This window comes from Lagenorhynchus albirostris, chromosome 16 (assembly GCF_949774975.1).
Source record: "Lagenorhynchus albirostris chromosome 16, mLagAlb1.1, whole genome shotgun sequence".
Lineage (NCBI taxonomy): Eukaryota > Metazoa > Chordata > Mammalia > Artiodactyla > Delphinidae > Lagenorhynchus > Lagenorhynchus albirostris.
The window spans coordinates 70,744,418-70,768,785 of NC_083110.1; the positions used below are offsets into that span (position 1 = coordinate 70,744,418).

Sequence of the window (24,368 nt, forward strand, 5' to 3'; positions counted from 1 at the left end):
CCCACTTAATCCTCACAACAACTCTGCAGTATGTCCAGTTGGCATCCCCACTGCAGAGATGGGGAAACTAAGGCACAGAGAGGATACATGATGTGCCCGAGGTCACCAATCAAGGACGGAGTGGACTGGGACCCAGGCATCCTGACAAGAGCCCTTAACCGTGATGCCTGCCTGCCCAGGGGGCACAGGGGCAGGACCTGTGTCTTTGTTCTGAAACTCCAGGCACTTTGGGGCACCCCATGAACGTGATATCCTTCACAGCCAGCTGAAACAGCTCCCTGCCATCTGTTCTCTCCTCCTAAGTGGTTTTCCTTCTCTCCTCCCTGTTTAATATTTAAGTTGCACATATCCTGGGACATCCCAGAGTCCGCATGTTCCTGACCTACTTACGTATCCAACCATTTTTCTCACATCGGGGGCAGCACAGGGGGGTTTTGGGAAGGAAGTAAGGAGGTGCAGAGAGTGGGGAGCCCTACACATCACCCTGCTGCTCTAAGCAGTCTCCAGCTGACAAGGAAACATTAAGAAAACAAGGCCAGACTCTACGGCTGAGGCTGCAGCAGACAACGTTTATTTCAAGTGGCTTTCCGCGAAAACAGCTCCTGCTTCTCCCGCCCCCAGAAGGGTCTTCAAAGCTCCAGCTCTGTTTGGGGCATGTCTGTTTGTTTCTCTTCTGTTTATAAAATGGAGGGACTTGGAAATCAAAGGCGGGCTGCTACTCCTTGGTAGTGAGGATGACAGCTCCAGGTCAGCCACACACAGGCACTTTGCCTGTTTCAACCATCTTTTTAACCAGAATCCCTGGGGAAAACGCCGAGGGGAGAGGACTACAGCACACAGGGCCTGGGACAGCTGCCCCGTAAGCCCTTTTACTAAGGCGCCAGGCACTCACCTATTCTCTAGTGTCCCCTGCTCAGGGTGACATGGTCCTATTTTATGAGAATTGGATTCAGGGCCTGGGGCCCTCAGAACCCCACTCTCACTGTGGGGTGACACTGAGAGATGTCCCCTTTCCCCGTTTCCACATCACCATCTGGAGGGTACCTGAGGACCCGATGGTCAAAGACTCCAAGTGGCACCCTGCATCATGATACCGAGGTGGGAGAGGGGAGGGGTGGTGGGGTGCAGAGTGGCTTCTCCAGGAAAGAGATCGGTCCCCGGCTCCCAACACCCTAAGACCTCTTTCCCTGGCACACTCACTAGCCTTCATGTTCTCACGGCCAATTTCAGGAACAGGGAGGCTCAAAGAGAGCTTTAGCGCCTAATTGGGCCAGGTGAAACCACTAATCCCTGACTCCTTATCTTGGCCCCTGACCCTTCACCCTGGGATCCTTGACCTCTCGGCCTGGGGCTTTTGACGTCCTCCCTCTGCGACCCATCCACTTCACCCGGACCCGGGTTCCCAGGGCTCACGGCCAAGTGCAGGAACAGGGGCTCGGGTCTGCTCAGGACGGGGCGACCTTAGGATCCGGGCTCAGAACCTGGTCGGGCACCTGGCGGGGAAAGGAAGGCAGTGGCTACTCCGACGCAGTGACGGCGCGGGAGGGCGGAGGCCGGGGCGCCCCAGCCCCCCGCCCCGCCGGCCCTGACGTCAGAGCCAGAGCCGGTAAACTGAGCGGCGGCCGCCGGGCGCTGGGGCGGAGACTGAGACCCGGAGCCGCCCGGACGGACGGAGCCCACGGAGTTCGGTGCAGGCAGCCGCAGATCACCTGAGGTAACGCCGACCCCGCTCCCTGCCGGCGGGGCTCGGCGCTGGGGACGGGTCGCCGCCCGGGGCGCGGGGGAGAGCGGGGCCCGGCCGAGGGCAGGGGAAGCCCCCCGAGGCGCCGCGCGCGGGGCTCCAGGGCGTCCCGGGAAACCCGGGGCGCAGGACGCACGGTGCGCAGGCGTCCCGCGGCACTTTCCGAGCACGCAGGGGGTTAAGTGGGACCCGCGGGGGCGGCGGAGAGCCGGGCGGCGCCCAGGATCCGGCCCAGACGGCGCTCGCGGGCGTTATTAACAAGCAGCGCAGGTGCCGGTGAGAACGCGCTCGCCGAAGGTAAGCCGAGGGTGGGACGCCCGGGACCATCCGGCGCCGCCCGGTGCGCGCCGCTCCCCGAGCGCCCCTTTGGCGGCCGGGCCGGGCGAAGTCTGGGGCCTGGGGTTGGGGGAGCCCCCAGCCCGGCAGAGCCCCTGACCGACCGTGCGCCGCGCCCGCAGCCGAGCCCCGGAGCCATGGCCTTGAGCGAGCTGGCACTCTTCCGCTGGCTGCAGGAGAGCCGTCACTCGCGGAAGCTTATCCTGTTCATCGTGTTCCTCGCGCTGCTGCTGGACAACATGCTGCTCACCGTCGTGGGTACGTACGGACCGGGCGCCTCCCCCCACTCCCCGGGTACCCCTTCCCAGGGCGTCCCGCTTACCCGAGCGCGGTTCGGGAAAATTCGAGAAGACGTTTTGCAAAAATACATTCCCCAAGACTGCCTCGTCTAGGCTAGTAGCCGTGTTTGTGGCTTCGTTTTCCTGGCGGTCCGGTCAAAAAATGTGACAGCAGATAAAACCCAGAACTTATGTTTCCTCCTGATAATTTCGTGCTTCCCTTTGTCACTTTCAACGCGATTTAAAAAAAAAAATCTATTAAGGAGGAGCAAGTCCTAGGATTCAAAATAATGTTATAATAATTATTATGCTACCCGGAAAGGTGGGTCAATAATGTGGTCTATCACATCAAGGAACAGGTCAAAATCCTTCCCTCCATAAAAGGAAGGGACATTTAAAGGTAGTGGTTCCACAGATGACTTGACATGGAGACATTACAGGACCCACATCAAGAGCAATTTTAACGGCATTGGTTTTCATCTTTTTCCTGTAATGGATTTTTGAAAAACTAAGTAATTGACATCCAGTTCTCTTAATTAGCACCATTAACAGCAACAGATTTGACATTGCTTTTCCTTAAAAATATCCCAATTTGTAATGAATAAAAAATGATTTTTTAAAGGGTTGTTTCCCTTCTCTCCATTTAAGGTTCTCTCTCGATGGTTTTCAGAACATCACACAGTCAGGGTTTCACTTCCAGGAATATCAGAGCTGGGGCGGGGGGCGCTCATCTGAGTTCAGTAACAAGGGCCCGAATCCTCCTTTGTCTTGAATGCTCTGTGATGCACATGCCCGAAGCTTCCAGTATATCAGTTTTTCTTTTCCTCTACGAAAGTCTCAGATCTTCCAGGTTGTATGAAACATTGAAGCTTCCCACTCAAGTAATGGAAAGATGAAGTGGGCCTGCTGCAGAATTTCTGAATTATTACTTCCTGCAGGTTTATTCTTTTCTAAGACACCTAATGAAATTTAGATTTCTGTTTCCTTGATTCATTCACTTAAAGGTCTTTCTAGCCTCTTTCTGAGAAGTACTGGTTGACCCCAGGTCAGCACTGATTAGACTTCAGACCGAATCTTGCTTTCCTAAAATATTCCTGTGAAGGAGCCCTGTAATGGGAAAGCCCTTGAGAACGGGGATCTCTGGGGTGGGTCAGGTCTGCACAGTAGCTGCCCTGAGAGCTCTCCCAGCCTCTGGGGCTTTGTTCGCAGAGCTGAGCAACGTGAAATTGTTCAGTGTTGCCGCGGAGGTCCCATTCCCGAGGCAGACATGCCACTTCTCTGGGCCTCGTTTAGCGTTTGACAAGACCACGGTTTTGCTGGCTTTGGTCCCGGGCAGGGTTTCAGTGTAATCACCACTCTCCTGCTCTTGTTCTCAGTCCCCATCATCCCAAGTTACTTGTACAGCATCGAGCATGAGAAAGATGCTATAGAAATCCAGACTGCCAAGCCAGTGCTCAAAGCCTCCACCTTCGGCAGCTTCCAGAACATCTTCTCCTATTATGACAACTCCACCGTGGTCGCCGGCAATAGCACCGGCAGCCTTCAGGGGGCGCTGCTGCATGAGGCCACCACGCAGCGCACAGTGACTAACAGGTCCACTGCCCCTTCCGACTGTCCCAGTGAAGACAAAGACCTCCTGAATGAGAACGTGCAGGTCGGCCTATTGTTTGCCTCGAAAGCCACCGTCCAGCTCCTCACCAACCCGTTCATAGGACTGTTGACCAACAGGTGGGTTATATCATTTTGGTCAAAAAGTTTGATGTTTATATTGTTCCAGATCACTTCCACCTGGGATTTTGCTTCTCATTCATTGATCAGAATCTGGAAAACCAAAGCTGGGGAAAAAGCCGGTCTCCTTCGCCTTACGTTTCTGTCCTTAGTCAATCACGATTTCCCATTTGGTCTTCCTTTTCACTGCCACCATGACCATCCTTGTGGGATTGTACGTACCATGTGGCTTTCTCTTCTCTTGCACCTGTGGTCATGCACTTCCTGATAGACAGCTGAGGTGGTTTCCTTCAGGGCTGGCGTCTCAGTGCTCGTGGGGATGGCCAGGTGGGGAACGTGGCACAGGACCTGTAGTCCTGCTGCGTATATGAAACATCTGACACTGAGGTCCTAGGCTGTGTAGCAGTTCTTCCCCTGCCACTTACTAAGCTGCATCCACGTGCACAAAGGGAAGAGGTGTTTTTTCTGGATGATTCAAGCTGCCCAAACTAGCTTTATATTAATCTCAATGTTCTGGAGTCTTTTGGGACCCACATTATTTTGAATAACTGTTCACATTTCCATTGCTGGTGGCCATCCAGCAAGTATTTGCTCTTCTACAGCTGAGGTGGGCCAGCTCTGCCTGATAAATGGGGACTCCAAGTACAGGACAGGGGGCTTGCAGAGGAGGGGAGGAGGTGTCAGCTGCAAAGAGTGGGAGCTGGTAGAGTGTGAATGGTGGTGGTGGGCCGCTATGTAACAGTGTGACCCCAAAGGCAGCAATGTGAAAAATGGGGCGGTGCCCAGAGTCCTACCTGTGAACCAGGCCTAGTAGCAAGAACCAAGACAAGGACTAGAGAAAAAAGAATAAAAGAGGGGGCGGGGTGAACTGAGGAGGCCGGGGCTGGGGGGGGACTCGGCAGGGCTGAGCTATAAGAGGCCTCATGTGCTAGGTGAGAGAGGAGTGGGGCTTGTTTGGGGGGCACTTGGGAACCACTAGAGGTTCCAAAGCCAAGTTGCAGAGTCAGAGAGCTGAGCGCAATTTTAAGCAGGTCAGCCCAGCACCCCCTGCAGGCTGGGAGCAGGGAGGTCTGTACATTTACCAGGCTTTGGCCTTGGGAAAGGTGGAGCAGGGCTGGCCGGGCCTTCTATTAAAATATTATTAAGCATTTCAAGATGGCAACAACAGAAGCGTTAAACCAGGCAGGGGACCCTTCTCAGAGCGGGGCGCACTCTGCGGGGTGGGAGGCCTGGGTGTTGGCAGGGGCTCAGAGAGGGGAGCCGCGCTCCTCCGCACGAGCTGTCCTCTGGCGCGCAGGTTGCGGTAACGCACCCATGGGGAGTCCGATGGAAGCACATTTTCAACTTCTGTGATTCGATTTTCCGCGCTGAGTAGGGCCATTGAATCCATTTTAACCGTCCCAGGCCACATCCAGCCTGCAGTTTGCTGTGTAGTGTTATCAGGCTGCTGCACAAATGCTGAGCAAGTTACCGCAGGACGCTGGGCTGACTGGGAGCCCGCCAAGAGGCACCGTCATCACGGTGACGTTCGGCAGTTCCTCTGCTCTTCAGGAGGAAAACCAGCCAGACCTTCATAGTTACAGGGTTTTCTTTCTTCTCTCAAGCCTAAGAGCGCTTCTTAAAATGCATCTGGTATAATTACAGGAAACAGCTCAGGGTTTTGTATTCTGAGAAAGCAAACAGCTCAAATACTATATTGGGAAAATTGAGGACATCATTGTAATAACGCCTTGCCAATCACTTGGACGTGAATGTCACTAGCTGCACAGCGTAATACTTAGAAACTCGGCTGCACTGATGTGAGTGTTCCAATCTTCCAAACGTAAATGGCAAATGAAAAGCTTACAAAAAACCCCATTCTTGTTTTTAATGCTTCGCTTATTCTACCAGGCAAGCAGCTTGTTTAAAACCAGTGTAGACCTTTCCCCTAGTAAATACTCCAAATGCTTTGACATTGCAGCCACCTAAGGCTCACGTTTGGGGCTCCCAAAAAATTATCTGCCAAGAGAAAACTAATTTCCTTTAGTGACCTGTGAGGTTTAGTCTATTGGTATGGTGCATAATCCACTTTGGAACTTATTGAGGGCAAAATTTTAATCCCTAGCTGATTTCTCCCAGCTCTCCAGCAAATTTCAAAATAATCTTCATCTTCTAGCACTGCCTTGTAATGTGGAAATGCAAACAAGTTTTAATATTGATGTAGGACAACAAACTCTGTTGTCCCTCCAAAGTGATCATGATAAGTAATTTTTTTCTAATATTTTCCAAGCCCAGTAGATATGAATTTGGGGACTTTCAGCATTTCTGGGCACTCCACGGCTGTGCTCAGAGAAGTGATAAATACATTTCCCTCTACAGACTCTTCCTTTGTGAGCCATTGCAAATAGCCTTCTGATGTAATTTGTGCCAATCACATCCGCAATTACCAACAAGATGTGTGACTCACATTTTCAGTGTTGTAAAGAAGTGAGTTTACAATAGCATTTTACACTTGGTTGGTTAAGGAGTAGTTAAAACATGAAGCATCAGATCTTGAGGAGACTTTAGCAAAAGCTTTTGGGTCCGTCTTAGTATTAATTAATTTTTTTTTTAAAGAAGATGTTGGGGGTAGGAGTTTATTAATTTATTTTTGCTGTGTTGTGTCTTCGTTTCTGTGCGAGGGCTTTCTCTAGTTGCGGCAAGCGGGGGCTACTCTTCATCGCGGTGCGTGGGCCTCTCACTAGCGTGGCCTCTCTTGTTGCGGAGCACAGGCTCCAGACGTGCAGGCTCAGTAGCTGTGGCTCAAGGGCCTAGTTGCTCCGCGGCATGCGGGATCCTCCCAGACCAGGGCTCGAACCCGTGTCCCCTGCATTGGCAGGCAGACTCTCAACCACTGTGCCACCAGGGAAGCCCCTGTCTTAGTATATTATAGGCAAAAGGGTTTGCTACTCAGGAGGAGAAAGCATTTGTCCAGACTCTCTGGCCAATGGCTTCCTTCCTTCCTGTTCTTTCTATCTGCTTACTGTTACACAGTTTGTACCTTTGGCTACGAAATATAAACAATGCAGGTCAAAATCTGCTTTTTTTGCATCTACTCGGGCTCTCCCTTGTGTGCCAGGCTGAATGAGGGAAGGTTCAAACAGTAAGTTGTTGGGTGCTATTTTTATCCAATGGGAGGGAGTTTAGGAAAAATCAGCCTGATTTTTGGGACATGGATCCTCCCTCACCTCCCTGGCCCTAGAAAAATATCTTTTTCCAGCCCGTGATGTGAGCTGGTCCAACTTCCTACTGTCTCTGCAGTGCTTCTGATAGTGGGGAAAAGAAAGGCCTCCTGCATCCCCAGAGATGTGAGGGGAGCTCCATAGAGACAGGCTGGTTGGAGCCGCTCCTTTCTAAAGCTTCTTGCTGTAAGTGGGACTCACTCTGAAATGAGACACCCAACATCACACAGGTCATAATCCGAACCCCCGTGTTACAACCTGGGGCCCCATAATTTATGGTCACGATGCTGCTGAGTGAGTGGCTTTGTGGTGACGCAGGCTGCCTGTCTGTTTTAAATATTGGATAAGATCTCATGCCAAACCCTGAAAATAAAAAATGACAATTCTTGGGAAGCATTTAAATGCTCATTTGGCTGTTAATATGACACAAGTGATTCCTGTTTCATTGACTCTTTGGGAACTATATTCTTACTGAATAAGATGTGACCAGGTAGGGAGCAAAGGACCTTTAGATTTTGTCGAGTGTGGTGATCACACGTCCAGTAACGCACTTTCCAAAGCCTGTGGGTGCCTTGCTTGGTCTGATTGCCATCTTTGAGGCTTGTGTGACTTATTTTATAATTCCAGTTTAAGTATTCATTTCATGATTGCAGCTGTGCGTAAAAGGGGGTAGAAGGACTTATACTAGCAACACCTGTTGTCTTTTGGCCCGGCAAGTGGAGTTTAGACATACACATAAAAGGAATGTTCCAGGCTGGTAAACAATGTGAAAACCACCTTTACATTCCTCTCTTCTGTAAGTCAGGCTAAGAACGAGGCATCGTGGCGTTCACTTGCTTAACGTAAGGCTTACATAGAAGTTGCATCTTTAGACCCAGGATATTCCAAACGAAGCCGGCAGCTTGGGAAAGGGTTAACAGGGTGGGGATGGTTCCCTCCCTGGCTGGTCCTTGTGTTAGTGGCCTGCTTTTTATCAAGCCAGCGTCAGTGACTTAATTTATTTCCATAGTTACCTAGTATATTTGAAAGCCAGTTATTTTTCCTCACAAATCTTAGCTAACGTCTGAAAGACGGAGAGAAAGCCGCAGGGCATGAAATCTCTACAAAATCTACTGTGGGTTTTTTTTTTTTTCCCCTTTAGCTTTAGGCAACTGGTCTGAAGTGGGCTTTGTAGGAATAAGCAGTGACCTTTTCAAAAAGCTTCTCCATGGACAGGGAAACCAGCTATGCCGGAAAGGGATTTCCCATCCTCGATGTCATTAGGGTGGTGGAGACGGTGTGACAGCGTCTTTGCTTCAAAATCAGAAGAAGCTGGCCATGGAATTGGGTACTTCTCATGGGAGCAAAGCCCTCGCGTGACCTGTGCGTCGGTGAACACCCTGGAGAATAAGAAATCCAAGGCTCGCGTAATTCCCCACACACATCTGATAGCTGAAAAAGACAGACCCAGGGGCTAAACCTAAGAATTTTGTTTTATTTATGCAAGGGTTGACCACAAGCTTCCTAGTATATCCTAGCAAATGTAAAATACCTTTCCGTTTACTGCTGCTCATCTTTTGGGAGTATGTTGAGGTAATCGAAATGGGAGATGTCACCTCTTGTCTCATCTGGTGACAGTTTGTACCCTTCCCTGTCCCCTGTTCTGTGTCCTTGCTTTTGTCACTTACCACAGCAGAGGGAACCCAGGTCTTAGCAAGCCTGGGAAGAGAGCTTACATTAATCTCTGTGGTAAAGACAAACTAGTTAGGAGCATTAGAGAATAAGTACTGATTGCCAGTGACAATTTAGAGACATAGTGGGGTTTCTCTGCTGACTGGGTAGGGATATGTAATGAATATAACTTTTATTGCTTTGCACTTTTTTCTAGGATTCAAATATATGATTTTCATTTTTATTCAACTGGATTAACTGCTCCCTGATGCTCTGTGAAGATGACTGTGGGCCAGGATGACTCACGAGGGGGTGATAAAGGGATATTTCGTTAAAGGTTTGCCACATCAGACGTGGCTCTGCTTAGTAGCACTTTACTTGAGATGGCATTGAGTTGGGACAAGAGGCCGAATCAGACATTTATGACTAATGTCAGTTGGGGTTCTGTCCATTTAGGAGACATTGTGGGGAAGGAGAAAGGACAGTGGCGATCTGCCCATCACTCAGTGACCCTGGGGCCTTGAGCAAGTCTCCTGAGGTTGGTGTTCAGGGGGCCAGGAGAGGCTGAGGGTGGAGAGCCAGGAGCTGGCCCTCGGGCCACACTGGCCGTGGGGCTGAGCTCCAGGGAAGGGCGCTGCCCAGCACTTTCCACTGGGCAGCCCTGCCAGCGGCTTGGCTGGTGGTGAAGGCATAGGGCACATGTGTCTGGTAACAAGCAGGAAGCAGCGGGAGCCCGGTGGCATCAGAAGCGATTGGCTTGCTTCACCTCTGAACCTCGGCTTTCTCACCCACGTTGGGGGTTTGGACTGGCCCGCCTTTGAATTTCCTTCTAGCTTTGCCGGTTGGTTATTCCATTCATGCTTTATTAAAATCCCAAAGGAATTAAAAGACAAAACAGTAGCTACAGCATTTTTAAAGAAAACACAGCACCTGGCCTTGGTAAAAAGAATCTTCCGTAAGCACACAGCCCTGTGGGTTCGGAGCCACCTGGTTTCAAAAGATACTGTGGGCCCTGGGTTCCACTCAAGCTGTGTGAACCTCTGCTCCTGTGACTGGTGTCCCCACCAAAGTGTATGCTAGCAGGCCCTGCCACACCTGAGACACACGAGGTACGCCCATTGCCCTGAATTTGGGGCAGCTCCCCAAGCCTCAATGTGGCCATCTGAAAATAGGGATAAAGCCAGCTACCTCGCGGAATTGTGGTGAGAATCACAGGTGACCCTTATGGTCTCTGGGAGTGCTGGAGCCTCCTGGTAAGAAGGAGCCCTCCTCAGCTGTGTCCTGCCAGGTGACCTTGGCCAGTGGCTGGGCTGTAGACTGGACATAACATTGCTGGTATTCCGATGGCTTTGACATATGTATGGTTTTCCAAGTAGGATGTTGAAAGGGATGAGAAGCCTGTGTTTATTCCAGGGCGGTCGTATGTCCATTCTTCCCCCAGACATGCAGTAGTTGCTGAGAAAATAAACTGCCTGTGAGTTCTCTGAGTTTCCTGGAAGTTTCCTTCACAGTATCCAGCAGTGCCATGTTGGACCTGGTGTTGTGAACGGCTTTCTTTTCCTACATGAATAAGGGCACAGAGCAGTCAGCTCGGTGTTAGTTGAGACGGGAGAAGCTGTCATTTGATGGCATCTGAACTGCAGTTCAGGACTCTGGTATCTTTCCTAGTTCACAGGATTGGCTTCAAGCCCTGCTTTGTGAATTACAAGCTCATTTCAGGTCGCAGTAGAGGAATCTTTGCCTGGGTTTGTGGGAGGGCGACTGCCTGAGAATGCTATGATTTTGTGATGCTGTTTAGTTTCCGGATGCACATGAAGCAGTTAAAAAACTTTGTAAGTGTGCCCAGGACTTTTAGAGGGTTCTACTTAAAGCCACGTATGCCTTTTGGCATATACCTGAGGAGGTAGTAAAATTTGCATGGAAACGTCCTGGACTGGATTGAATGGCCCTGAGTGAAATTAGCCCTAGGACATTAGACAAGTCATTTTTTTGTACCTCAATTTCCTCATCTGTAAAATGGGGAGGTGGTCGTCTGCCCTTATCAGATCATTGAGCTCGTGTGTAAGTGGAGAGAATGGAGTGTAACCTTAAGGTGAAGGTATTGTGTTATGATTTTTTTGTTCAAGCCTGGAATAGAAGAGCCCTCCCAGGCTGTTTGACTGGGACTCGGGGTTCCTGTTCCTCATTTGGTTTTTCTCCAGGATCTGGAGGGTCCAGGGCTGGAGGGAGATGAGGCCTGGAGATGCTCAGGGCTGTCCTGGGCTGACACAGGCCTCCTTTAGGGCAGTAGCTCAGCCAGTGCTGGCCCCTTCAGGCCAGGTCGTGGGAGGGAAAGAAGCTGCCTTCACTCTCATGCCCTGTCCATATGGCGGGGACCAACCTGCTTGCTTAATCTGCAGAAACAGAGAGGAAAAAAGGAAGAGAATGAGGGAGGAAACAAAATTTCTGAGGCACTTTTTCTGTTCCGGATGCCCTGGTAGCAGTTTAACATCCATATCTCATTTCATACCCACTCCAGCTCTGGGAGGTGGGTGGTGGTCTTTCTGCGGGGCCGAGGGGAGATTTGCCTGGGTTAAGTGGCAGGGCCAGGTGTCCAGGTAGGGGTGTGATGCCAGGAGGCCAAGGTCTCCCCACCTCCCCTGTCCACCTGGTAGCAGAGCCCTGTACAGACAGTGGTCTTACAGAGCAAATAGGATGTTGAATTTTTGCACAGAAAACAAGGTCTGTCTTTCTCAGTTGGCTTCATTAGGGTCAACGTGAAGACAGATCTGAAAATTTCCTTGCTTCCTAATGCCTCTTAGATGTAGTGCCGTTGCATCTGCTGCCCGTTGAATCGCTTGATGACCTTTTACTAGAGTCGTTTGATTGCAGCTGTCCCTTTGGGGAAGCTCTAGCAAAGACTGCAATTAAAGAAATTTTTACAAAATGATGGAAACAGGGGCTGTGTATTTGAACGTGTTCTGGGTTACTTGCCAATATTTTATTAACATTTATTCCAGAGAAATTTCAGAGTGGCAATCCGCAAATGTATTCACGTTCCAAGACAGTCAAACACAGAAAGGTCATATAGGAAGCACCAAGTATATGAATTTTTAGAAAAGTTGACCAAATACTTATCCACCTGATCCCAAAGGGTAAGCAGGAGAGACTCAATATCAAGGCTACACGAGTACGCAGCGGACAGCAGGTTCTCACTGTGGTTCTGTTCTGCAGGATCGGCTATCCCATTCCAATGTTCACGGGATTCTGCATCATGTTTATCTCAACAGTTAGTAAGTGTCTGACGTTTGCCTTCTGAGTGGGGGTCACCGGGTGGGCTCTGGCCACCACCAGCTGGGGGTTGAGAACACAGCCGGGGGTGGGGGTGGGAGGGTGTGTTGGCCGCAACTGCAGAAAGAAGTTGATAGGAGAAGTCTTCAGGGAGCAAAAGCACAGTGTGGTTAACACGGAAATACCCCATCGGGTTAAGGGAGGTCCCTGTTTGAGCTGATCTGGTCGCGGCACCAGCGGGTCCACAGTGACTGTGGCCTGGCCCCTCTTCCCGCAGTGTTCGCCTTCTCCCGCAGTTACGCCTTCCTGCTGATCGCCAGGTCCCTGCAGGGCATCGGTTCCTCCTGCTCTTCTGTAGCTGGTAGGTGTGGAAACGCCTAAGTCAGTGCCCCGGGGCTTCTATCTGTCGGAGGCGCCACCGTCATTGTCCAGGCTGGCAGCCCTTTACAGAATGAGTTGGAATAGTTCAGGGAATCTAGGTGTTGGTGGTGGTGGTTGGTGGTTGGTTCTCAGAGAAGGTGCCACCTTGTTGGGTGCTGCTCGGCCTTATGTTCTGTTGGTCTGGCAGGTGTGGGGAGACCACAGTCTGGGCTGGGGGTGGGGGAGGGCGAGTCATGATGGTTATTCTGTTGCTCCCAGAGCTTGGCTGTCGCTGTTTCTTCTCCTGTTTAGGGATGGGCATGCTGGCCAGCGTGTACACAGATGACGAGGAGAGAGGCAATGCCATGGGGATTGCCCTGGGAGGCCTGGCCATGGGGGTCTTAGGTGGGTGAGGGCCACTTTGGGGGCCACCTGGGGGGAGGGGCCTATCTGGCATTGGACAGTGAGCCCCCTTTCACACTAGTGTCCACTGTTTCTTCCCTCATTTCATGGAGCCTTTGAAAAATGGTGGGAAGAGTCCTGACCTGGGAGGACCTGGACTCCCCAGACCTCCCTCCTGGGCCCAGGTGTAAACCCAAGCTTTGAACGGGACGGTCTACCAAGGCCCCTCCTCTTGAACATTCTCTGAGTTACCACCCACCTGAGGACCTTCCCACTTTCCGAGCCTGCCTCCTCCACCTGCCCTGGCTGAGCTCCCAGACCAGGTGCAAACACCTTCCCTGAGAGATCCAGGTCCTCTCCGTTTTCTGTTACTTTCCTGGCCTTCATCTGGAGCCCACAGTCCCTGTCTGTGCTGCTGTGTAATGACCATGAAGTCTTCGCTGGCCCATTTTCCTGTGCACTTTCGTTGCCTGGGTCTTATTTCCTCTGACCTTTACTTTGGGAGTGATTCCATGTCTCAGGTGTGAAACCCCTTGGAGGAAGTTGCCAGGGCAACTTAACAGTCCTGAACAGAATGTAGGGTGGCCACCCCACACAGTGTTTGGAACAAAGTAGAGGGAGAAACGCAAGAAACGCAAGATGGTTCTAGACCAGGGGGCGGTCATCAGTCCCGGGCCCGGCCCTGGCCCTTCTCTCTCTTCCTTGCAGTGGGCCCCCCCTTTGGGAGTGTGCTGTACGAGTTTGTGGGGAAGACAGCTCCGTTCCTGGTGCTGGCTGCCCTGGTGCTCTTGGATGGAGGTGAGTGAGTCCACGTGGACCCCTTGGCCGTGGCCTTGGGGGCCCTGAGCTTGGCACCCCTGTGGGCAGGTGCTGGGGGCCACACCTCTTCTTTTTTTCTCCTGTAGCTATTCAGCTCTTCGTGCTCCAGCCATCCCGGGTGCAGCCAGAGGTGAGCGGCGGGGCAAGGCGGGTGCTGTGGTGGCCGCGTGGCCTCTTCTAACCCCTGTTGTCCCTGACAGAGCCAGAAGGGGACGCCGCTAACCACCCTGCTGAAGGACCCGTACATCCTCATCGCCGCAGGTGGGGCTCCCCCAGCACCCCTGATTCTTCCCAGCCAGGCGGTGGGGGTGGGCGGTGAGGACCAGCATTCATTTTGCTGCTGGAAACGTTGGGCTGTAGAAAAACATAAAAGGCACAAAGAGGTTACACGTCAGAAGAAATGGTTTTCTTCTGTCATTAACTTCTGACGCAGGCAGGCTCCTTTGTTGTTTTTCATCTGGGGCAGAGATGCCTGAGTCACAGAGACGCCCTCCACAGAGGATTGTTTTGGGCCAAACTTGCTCACTGTGTTTGTGTCAGAGGCTGTCGTCGTTTGGCCTTGAACTTCTGGAATGGGTCCATGGCCTCCCTGCCGGTGCCTTAGGGGGGTGCTCTGATTCACCTTGGCATCTGTGAATAGAGACTGACAGCAGGGCCCCAGAGGGCCAAAGGGTGCCTCTCTTTCTGCAGAGGGCGTCCTGCGCAGCGGCGGACAGGCGGCTGGAAGACACCTTTGGGTTCTTGGCCGAGATGGGCTCAAAGGACGCCCTGGGGTTCTGTGGCTCTTGGGGAGGATAATGGGCTGCATCCATCCAAGCAGCTGACCTCCCAAGAGCACCCCAGTGACACAGGCCTGGAGCTGCCTCGTGAGGGACCAGCCTTACGCGGCCTGGGCCTGGACACAGTGGTCAGCAGTGACCCTCGGCATCAGGCCGGAGAGGGCATCCATGCAGTGTGGCCTCAGGCCCGGTCAGGGTTCCCTCCAGGTAGGGGTAGGTGTGTCTAAGCAGCAGTCACAGACACTAGGGCTGGGGGGAGCCTGGGTGAAGTGAGGCACGCCCCACCTGAGGGCATTCAGATTCAGCCGCTTTCAAAACCCCAGGCTGCTTTTGTTAAGGTGTATACTGCTGGGTTTGGTCCCGGCACCACATAAGAGGCCTTGGTCTAGACCTTGTCTGTCATGCCTGTTGACCAAAGAGTTATAAGCCTGGTGTGGCGACCTCCTCATGCAGGGGGACCTCACTGTGTCCCCAGCAAGACACAGGGAACATTCCAGAGCTGAGATTCCCCTGGAGCCCTGGCTGTCCGAACTGGGGGGTGAGGACATGTGTGGTGAGAGATGGGGGCCCAGAGATGCGAGTCCCTGCACCTCGGGGCACACGTGTGGGCAGGCTGTGTTGCCTGGGCCCTCACTGTCTCACCCCTACCCACCCTTGGAGGAAATATAGAAATCCAGCCGGCACTCAGGGTCAGGCTGTCGGCAGGTCCGGGCAGCCTGGATGGTGGGGTGTGGGGTGGAGCTGGGGGGCAGGCGGTGTCTCGTTTGTACCGCTGGGGTTTAGTTTACAGAGGCGACTGAGTGACAAGATGACATGGAGAGATTAATACCACCAAAGGATGATTTTATTACTTATGTTTCTGGAGAAAAGGGGGCATGCCACGTCGCTCAGGGCCACATGGGGAGGCACTAGGTTTGGTCAGGAGGCAGAAAGGGACGAGGGGAAGACCCAGGCCAGAACCTAGGCATTGGCATGAGAAAGTGGATTTTCCATGGGAAAGGTAGGGGAGGGTAAGCAGTTTAGGATTGGCTAGTTTAAATAATTCCAGTCTGGGTGCTCTCCCCAGTTGCCTGGGTGGATTTAGGGCAGGAGATACTGGTGAGGTGGGTGAGAGTTAGATAAAGCAGGGACTCAGAGTATGGGTTCCGGATCACAGGGGAGACTTGAACAACTCTGGTTGTTAGCTTGGCCCTGTAATTAACGTCAAATAGACAAATACAGAAGTTAAGAAAACACGGAATAGATGGGTGAGGGTAGTCCAGCCATTTCAGCATCATTTTTATGTTCTGTCTTTAAATGCTACAAAGGATGAAAAAATCTTTCATCGTATGTAAACACCTTAATTATGATTGCGCAATGTTCTTTGAATCAGGAGTCTAGCAAATTAGAGGTTCCATGGCACACAGCACAGGAGGTTCTCAGAACAATGGGGACGGCAATTTGTGTTGTTCCAGGTGGTTCTACATTTACGAAGGGTTCTGGTTAACACAGTGATAACGGATATTTGCATGGATACCCTATAGGTACAGCTGATTTTAAAAAAATCCCTCAACAGCATGTTTGCACTAAATGCACTTGAATTTTGGGCAACTAAGGGCATCGTTAGAAATATCTGTGTTTGTTATACGGTGAAACATAGGCGTAGGAGCCTCAGGTTGCCTGAGTCTGTGTGTGGTCAGCCCGAGCTGCTGAGTAGCCTCAAGCAAGTTACTGCATTAGTAACTTGGATTTCTTCATTAATAATAATGAATGTAATAATAATAATAATGAATAATAACGATAATGAATAATAATGAAGTAATGAAATAATATTATAATCAATAATAACTTGGATTTCTCCATTTCTTCATTAATAAATTGGGAAGGTTAAACCTAGTGAGCACTAAGCCTCCCTCCACTTCCACACTTTATGACTCTGGGATTCTAGTTGTTTTAAGTAATAATAATAATTTCCAAAGCAACACTCCCCACTATCCCTTTGACCTGTCATTTGTCTTTTTCTTACAAAAGTAGACGTTCTGGGTATCTGAGCTGATTGTTCTGGCTGTGGGCACATGGGATTTAACTGTGTTTGGAAATGGTAGGGGACACTTGAGACCCCAAACAGAAGGACACTAACCTTCTTCCTCCCTTTAAGGGTCCATCTGCTTTGCAAACATGGGGATTGCCATGCTGGAGCCAGCCCTGCCCATCTGGATGATGGAGACCATGTGTTCCCACAAGTGGCAGCTGGGTAAGACTGGGCCGCGAGTTTCTGGTTCTAGAATTTTTGTCCCCAGGTTGGGTCTCATTATTGTAGTCCTTCTGAGCTGCCGGTAGCAGGATGATAAAGTGATGGTTTCTGTTTGTCACTTAATGGGGTCAGTGCTTAGGTTAGCAATGAGCTTTGGGGTTGGTTTTGGCTCCAGTTTTTGTATCACCCCTGATAGAGGCATAATTAATATCAAGGCATCAGACCTGGGCAGAAATGAGAGGTGAAAAATACATTCAGCATTTCCTCACACTTCTGAACTGGACAAGTTATATTAAATATATGTGGACAGTAATAACATTCATGGGAAAGAGAACAACAAACGTAGTTTTATTTTTTTTTAATTGAAGTGTAGTTGATTTACAGTGTTACGTTAGTTTCTGGTGTACAGCAAAGTGATTCAGTTATACATACATATACGTATTCTTTTTCATATTCTTTTCCATTATGGTTTATTATAGGATATGGAATATAGTTCCCTGTGCTATACAGTAGGACCTTGTTGTTTATCTATTTTATATATAGTAGTTTGTATCTGCTAATCCCAAACTCCTAATTTATCCCTCCCCCCACCTTCCCTGTTTGGTAACCATAGGTTTATCTTCTATGTGTGTGAGTCTGTTTCCTAAATAAGTTCATTTGTGTCATATTTTAGATTCTACATATAAGTGGTAACACATGCTATTTGTTTTTCTCTGTCTGACTTACTTCACTTAGTATGATAATCTCTAGGTCGGTCTGTGTTGCTGCAAATGGCATTATTGCATTCTTTTTAACGGCTGAGTAGTATTCCATTGTGTATATGTACCACATCTTCTTTATCCATTACAAACTGTTTTTAAGAGGATGAATTTTTGAAAGTATTTTTTATTTAGAAAGTAATTCATGCTTATTGTTAAAAAATCAAAGTACAGGGACTGAGGAAGTAAAAATTGTAAAAATCTCATATTCATCTTTCCCCCTGTCCCAGCCCAGTCCTCTGTGACATTCATTGTTAATAGTTCTGTGTGTCTATTTCTCCATTGTTCTGCATTGATCACCATCTTTGTGAAATGCCTGAAAAACCCAAATCTTGCCATTTACACAGTGTGACCTCCTGTTTTTCTATGTTTCTGTGTCAAAATGGGTAGATTTACTTTTCACAATTAATTAAATTTTATTTTTTAATCAAAGTTACACATGTACACAATTTTTAAGTTAAATATGTTATAAAAATCATAATGAAAAAGCAGCAGTCTTTGCGCCATGCCTCCTCATCTCCAAATCTCTTCCTCAGATTTGATCACCTTCAACTCTTTTAGTTGTTTCTTCTGCTAATTTCCTTTATGTCTCTAAATAATGTGTACACTCCTATTTTTTGATTTTCCAATTTCTGACGTTGTCCACCAGCTTCCTAATACAGTAGATGAGGATTTAATGCCATTATTGCTTTACCTGAAAATATCAACCAACCAACTCACATGTTTTCTCACCTTCTGTTCTCCTGAAACAATTGTATTACAGGTTTGGTTAGATTGGCATTCAGTATTGACATTATTGTGACTATGTAAATATTATTCAAAGACGAGCTCTGTAGGGTTCTGTGATTCTTTCTTTTCTTTTTTTACAAACTTTCTGTTTTTCCTGGAGTTAGTAATTATGGTGTCTTTCTATTTTCTTAGTTTTCTGTGTAGCATTTATGAATATATCCCTCAAACTCTTTTGCAGAGATGAAAGACCCTCTAAATATGGACAAGTACCTCCACAGACCTAACCTTTCTGTGTTTTTGCTTGTTTGTGGACATCTGTCCCACATCATTCTGACTTCCTGCTCTAGTCTAGAGTTGTTCCCTAGGCCATCCAGAGATTTTCCTCTTGTAATGTCTGGGCGTCTTCTTTGCCTCTCTTCTGTTTCCTGTATCCTCCTCTCCTGTATTCCTCTCTTTCGGTTTACTTTCTCATTATGCTAGAACCCGTCCTCCAGCAGCTTCCTGAGAGGGGGTGCACGGCAGGTAAAGTCCTCTGGGGTCCTGCTTATCAGCAGCATCTTTATGCTTCCCTCAACTTTATCCCGAGTTTGGTTGACTTAGTCTGTTTGGGTGTATAATTCTTGGCTGGACATCCTTTTCCTTCAGAGTCTTGAGGCCAGGGTTGCTGTTGAGGAGGCCAGTGTCCTCATTCCCCATCTTCTGTAGGAGCTCGAAGGATCTTCTCTTCCTCTCTAGGTTATGAGCATCCACAAGCTGATTTGCAGGGAGTCTTTTCCTCCACTGTGCTGGGCACTTGCTTGTTCAGCCTCTTCATTTGGGAAATCCCTTCTTTCAGTTCCGGGAAACCTTTTTGTATTATTTCTTTAATCCCTCCCCCTCTTCCATTTTCTTTCTTCTCTTTTCTGCTACACAGGTGGGTTGGATGTTGGGACCTCTGTGTTTTACACTTAATATCTTATTTGCCTTCCCTTATTTCCATTGATTTCTTCATCCTCCTCCTCTAAACTCTATTGAACTTTTACAGTTGGTGGCATCGTATCACACTTTTGAAGAGCCCTTTCCCATTTGCCCTAAGTGGTTTTGTGTATGTGTGGGGCGGTGGAGGGATGTTGAAATGACACCCTTTACCATTCAGTAGGAAGACTTCTCTTCACCTCCCATTTCAGCCTCTTGTGACATCCCTGATCTCCATGCTGCCTGGGGTTCCCTGAACCTTTTCAGTTCAGTTTCTCTAAAGAAACCTTCTCCTGCTAGGTGAACCACTGAGGGCTGGGGGGTCCAACCGCTCTCTTTCTGGTTGACAGCCTCCGCCCTCAGCCTTATGTTCACAGTACCTGGAGCCTTCAGTTCCTTAATTTTCTGGGTTCTGAGGCACAGAGGTCTTGTTGCTTCTGCCCGCTCCGTGAGCAGGTGGAAGGTTCCAGTGCTCTGGGCTGTGTCCCTCTCTGCTCTCCCTCCCCTTGCTCCTCCCTCTCGCTGCTTTTTCCCCTTTCATTTTGCCTTTCCTTGGGCAGACAGGGGGAGGATCTATAGTTTTCTTTTATTCCTTTACTAAAATTTAAATGGAATTTAGAGTGGGAATAGAGAAAAGCTCGTAGATTCAGTCTGCCCTGTTTAACTGGAAAGCCATCATTCCTTCTGCTCTGATTGCCTTTTATTCCATGTTAAGGTTATACCATACCTTTGGTATATACCATATACCTTTTTCTACCAGTCCTTATTGCTGGACATCTAGGTCCATTCCAGTTTTGCCATCAGAAACCATACTGCAGTGAAATATCCTTTCCACGTATTCTGCGCATGTTTGGAAGTACATATATCTGTAGGGCAAATTCCTAAACTTAAACTGGCATTTTGATATTTGGTAGCATTGCATTAACATGGGTATTATCAATCTTTTCCAATCGAGTGTGTGAGAAAGGGGGTCTCTTTTTTTTTACATCTTTATTGGGGTATAATTGCTTTACAATGGTGTGTTAGTTTCTGCTTTACAACAAAGTGAATCAGTTATACATATACATATGTTCCCCTGTCTCTTCCCTCTTGCGTCTCCCTCCCTCCCACCCTCCCTATCCCACCCCTCTAGGTGGTCACAAACCACCGAGCTGATCTCCCTGTGCCATGCGGCTGCTTCCCACTAGCTATCTGTTTTACGTTTGGTAGTGTATATATGTCCATGCCACTCTCTCTCTTTGTCACAGTTTACCCTTCCCCCTCCCCGTGTCCTCAAGTCCATGCTGTAGTAGGTCTGTGTCTTTATTCCCGTCCTAGCCCTAGGCTCTTCATGACATTTTTTTTCCTTAGATTCCATATATGTGTTAGCATATGGTATTTTTTTTTTCTCCTTCTGACTGACTTCACTCTGTATGAGACTCCAGGTCCATCCACCTCACTACAGATAACTCAATTTTGTTTCTTTTTATGGCTGAGTAATATTCCATTGCATATATGTGCCACATTTTCTTTACCCATTCATCTGTTATGGACACTTAGGTTGCTTCCGTGTCCTGGCTATTGTAAACAGAGCTGCATTGAACATTTTGGTACATGACGTGTGTGTGTGTGTGTGTGTGTGTGTGTGTGTGTGTGTGTGTGTGTGTGTGTGTGTGTGTGTGTGTGTGTGTGTGTGTGTGTGTGTGTGTGTGTGTGTGTGTGTGTGTGTGTGTGGTACGCGGGCCTCTCACTGTCGTGGCCTCTCCCGTTGCGGAGCACAGGCTCCGGACGCGCAGGCTCAGCAGCCATGGCTCACAGGCCCAGCCGCTCCGTGGCATGTGGGATCTTCCCGGACCGGGGCACGAACCCGTGTCCCCTGCATTGGCAGGCGGACTCTCAACCACTGTGCCACCAGGGAAGCCCACATGACTCTTTTTGAATTATGGTTTTCTCAGGGTATATGCCCAGTAGTGGGATTGCTGGGTCATATGGTAATTCTATTTGTAGGTTTTTTTTTTTTTTTTGTGGTACGCGGGCCTCTCACTGTCGTGGCCTCTCCCGTTGTGGAGCACAGGCTTCGGACGCGCAGGCTCAGCGGCCATGGCTCACAGGCCCAGCCGCTCCGTGGCATGTGGGATCCTCCTGGACCGGGGCACGAACCTGCGTCCCCTGCATCGGCAGGCGGACTCTCAACCACTGAGCCACCAGGGAAGCCCCTATTTGTAGTTTTTTAAGGAACCTCCATACTGTTCTCCATAGTGGCTGTATCAATTTACATTCCCACCAACAGTGCAAGAGGGTTCCCTTTTCTCCACACCCTCTCCAGCATTTATTGTTTCTAGATTGTTTGATGATGGCCATTCTGACTGGTGTGAGATGATATCTCATTGTAGTTTTGATTTGCATTTCTCTAATGATTAATGATGTTGAGCATTCTTTCATGTGTTTGTTGGCAATCTGTATGGGGTCTCATTTTGATTTAGTTTTACAAATTCTTTGTGAGTGAAATTGAGCACCTTTTCATATGTTTATTATCCATATCTATTCCGTTTACTGTGAACTTCTTATTAATATCCTTTACCCATTTTTCCTATTGAGTTTTGTCCTTTTTTAAAAATTGATTTTAAGTGTTCTTTGTATGTTATTAATCCTTTATCAGATGTTTTGCAAATATTGCCCTTTGTTGTGTGTCTTTTGACTTTATAGGTGGGATTTTATTTTATTTTATTTTAAATTTTTTAAATTTTTTACCACTCGGAACATTTAAAATGCTCTGAGTCAGATTTAGCAAGCTTCCCCTTTACGTCATTGTCATTTCAATTCAGGCTCAGGAAGGCCTTTCCTATGCCAAGATTATTTTTTCACTATGTTTTCCTCCAGTAAATTTGTGATTTATTTTTTACATTAAACTCTTGGATTTACATGGAATTCATTTTGCTGTAAGGTGTGTGATAGGGATCTGGTGTTACTGTTTTCTTTATGGCTGGCCAGCCCTACAGCCAGGAACCCTAGGAGTCCATCTGGTATTTCCCACGTCTGTCATGCTGGAAATGACTGTGTGTTCTTGGGTCTGTTTCTGGATTTCTCTCTTGTGTTCCGTTTGTCTGCTTGTATTCCTGTGTCAATACCCTCCTATTTAATTAGCTTGAGAATACTGCTTAGTACACGGAAGGCCTAGTCCCCGCACACACACATTTCTTTAAGAATTTATCAACTGTCCTTCCTGCCTCCTGGTTTGGGCTGGTCCCTGATCTTCCGGCCTCACTCCAATTGGCCTGGCCTGAGCACTAGTCCCTTTGGGTTCTGCATTGAATTTCTGTGTTCGTTCATTTAAAAAAACCCAAAAATCCTTCATTAAAAAGCCCCAAATGGTTGGAGGTCGGGCCAGATGTGGAAGGACTGCTAAAGGGTGTGAGGTTTCTTTTTGGGGGTGATGAAAGCGTTCTGGAGTTAAGTCATGGTGATGGTTGCACAGCCCTGTGAATATACTAAAACCCAGTGAACTGTGCACTTTAAAACGGTGAATTGCATGGTTTGGGGATTATGCCGCAAAACCAAACCAAACCAGGCCCCCAACAACGAATCATTCAGTGAAGCAGGAAAGATTCTGGGAGGTAAACTAAGGCTAGTTCTTAGCAGGAATTTCGCTCTGAACTTCCTGGCCATGGAGAGAGCAGGAAACCCAAAGGCTCTCAAAGGTTCTAAGGAGAGCTCACCACTTTGCAGGAGGGGTGGACTTTTTCTGTCCTCGAGTTAGCGAATAGCAGCTTTGCAAAAGATGAGGAGACATTCTTCGTGTCTCGGCGCTGGTACCGGCGGATGACACCACGGGAGCTGTTTTTCTAGGGCTCTTTCCCTCTGTGCCTGTGCTGATCGGCGCCTTCAGGTCTCCTCAGGAGGCTCCCTGTGTCGGTGGCGCGTGGCTGTGAGTGGAGCTCCCATGTTGGCTTTGCACGTGCTCCTGGGCAGAGACGCTTTCCTGGTGTTTCTGTTTTCTCCACTTAACTGACTTATCACCCTAATTGAACACGTCCTGGCCACGTGCAGCGCTCTCCAGCTGCTTTGCCCTATTCTTCTCCAGACACAGCCCGAGGCTTTCTGTAGAAAGTCTTTCACGTCAGTCAGGGACCCAGGCCATCCGGGTTAGACAGCAGGCCGCAGGCTGCCTATATTTCATCAGGAGGTCCTCTTGTGGGGCTTATCACCCCGGCCAGATGTTCCCCCGACCCTGTACCTTTCCACCAGTGAGATGGCTCCTTCCTCGTCTCAGAGCTAGACTTGGGTTTCCTCAAGAGAATCAGATTTCTGTTCCCATTTGCAGTGTCATCTCCAGTGAGGGGAAGCTCTCCTCTTAGGTGGGCCTTGCCACCTCGCGGCCCCCTCTCCTGAGCGCCTCAGGCCCCTCCGAGCCTGGGTGAGAAGGCCCCTGGGTGGGCCTCCCCGAGGCGAGGACCCAGCTCTAGGAGGTGGCACAGGGCTTCCCCGGAGGCCCGGGCAGCTCAGCCCCTCCCTGTGTGAGCTCTCTCCAGCCCAGTGTGGAAACGGAAGCCGTTCTACCTTTTGCTTCTCTGATTGTTTCTGGAGAAAGACTGTAAGATTTGAAGTAAAGCAAAACAGTCTTATGAGCTGCGTAGGGGATGCATGATTGTTCCTGTTGAACGCGGTGTTTTGGGCCGTCATTTTGGGGGAGGTAAAGACGCGGCCATCCCTACTCCAGGGGGCTCCCTTGCAAGCCCGTCCCTCAGACTCCCTGTGCTGCCACTGGGGCGTGGCCCGGGGTTTGGGTTGGTGGAGAGAGAATCATCATGGCGTCTCTTTACCTCAAGTCCTGGGTCAGATGACCTCTCCCTGACACCCTGTGACACCCTGAGGCTTAGGGAATCAAAAAGTTCATGTTCATGGTGAGGGCTGTGACCCCAAAAGGGAAGCATAGGCTCTGAGGGGCAGGCCCCAGACAAGGGTGGAAACAGACTTTTTCTTCTGGTTCTTTAACGAGGTGTGGTGGTGCAGTGTGGGATGGAGGGAAGGACACTGGCCTGCTGGTGGGGGACCACACTGCTCCCAGCCAGCTGTGACCCCAGGCATGCCCCGTGCCAGCCTAGCTGGGTGGCAAAGACAAGATGATGGCCAACCTCCTGTGGTTCTGGGATGT

The 24,368-nt window shown here is 49.4% G+C and overlaps 1 protein-coding gene across 1 annotated transcript in view; it reads left to right on the forward strand.

The window, feature by feature from the left end:
* Positions 1–1,942: 1,942 nt before the first annotated feature.
* The window catches only part of SLC18A2 (solute carrier family 18 member A2), a 37,285-nt gene continuing 14,859 nt past the window's right edge, over positions 1,943–24,368 (forward strand). The window contains exons 1-10 of the mRNA XM_060125454.1: positions 1,943–2,038; positions 2,200–2,335; positions 3,732–4,083; positions 12,147–12,205; positions 12,481–12,564; positions 12,876–12,968; positions 13,674–13,763; positions 13,871–13,914; positions 13,985–14,045; positions 16,701–16,796. Of these exons, the coding sequence (XP_059981437.1) occupies positions 2,215–2,335; positions 3,732–4,083; positions 12,147–12,205; positions 12,481–12,564; positions 12,876–12,968; positions 13,674–13,763; positions 13,871–13,914; positions 13,985–14,045; positions 16,701–16,796 (1,000 nt within the window). The 5' untranslated portion in view covers positions 1,943–2,038; positions 2,200–2,214. The remainder of the gene's footprint in view (positions 2,039–2,199; positions 2,336–3,731; positions 4,084–12,146; positions 12,206–12,480; positions 12,565–12,875; positions 12,969–13,673; positions 13,764–13,870; positions 13,915–13,984; positions 14,046–16,700; positions 16,797–24,368) is intronic.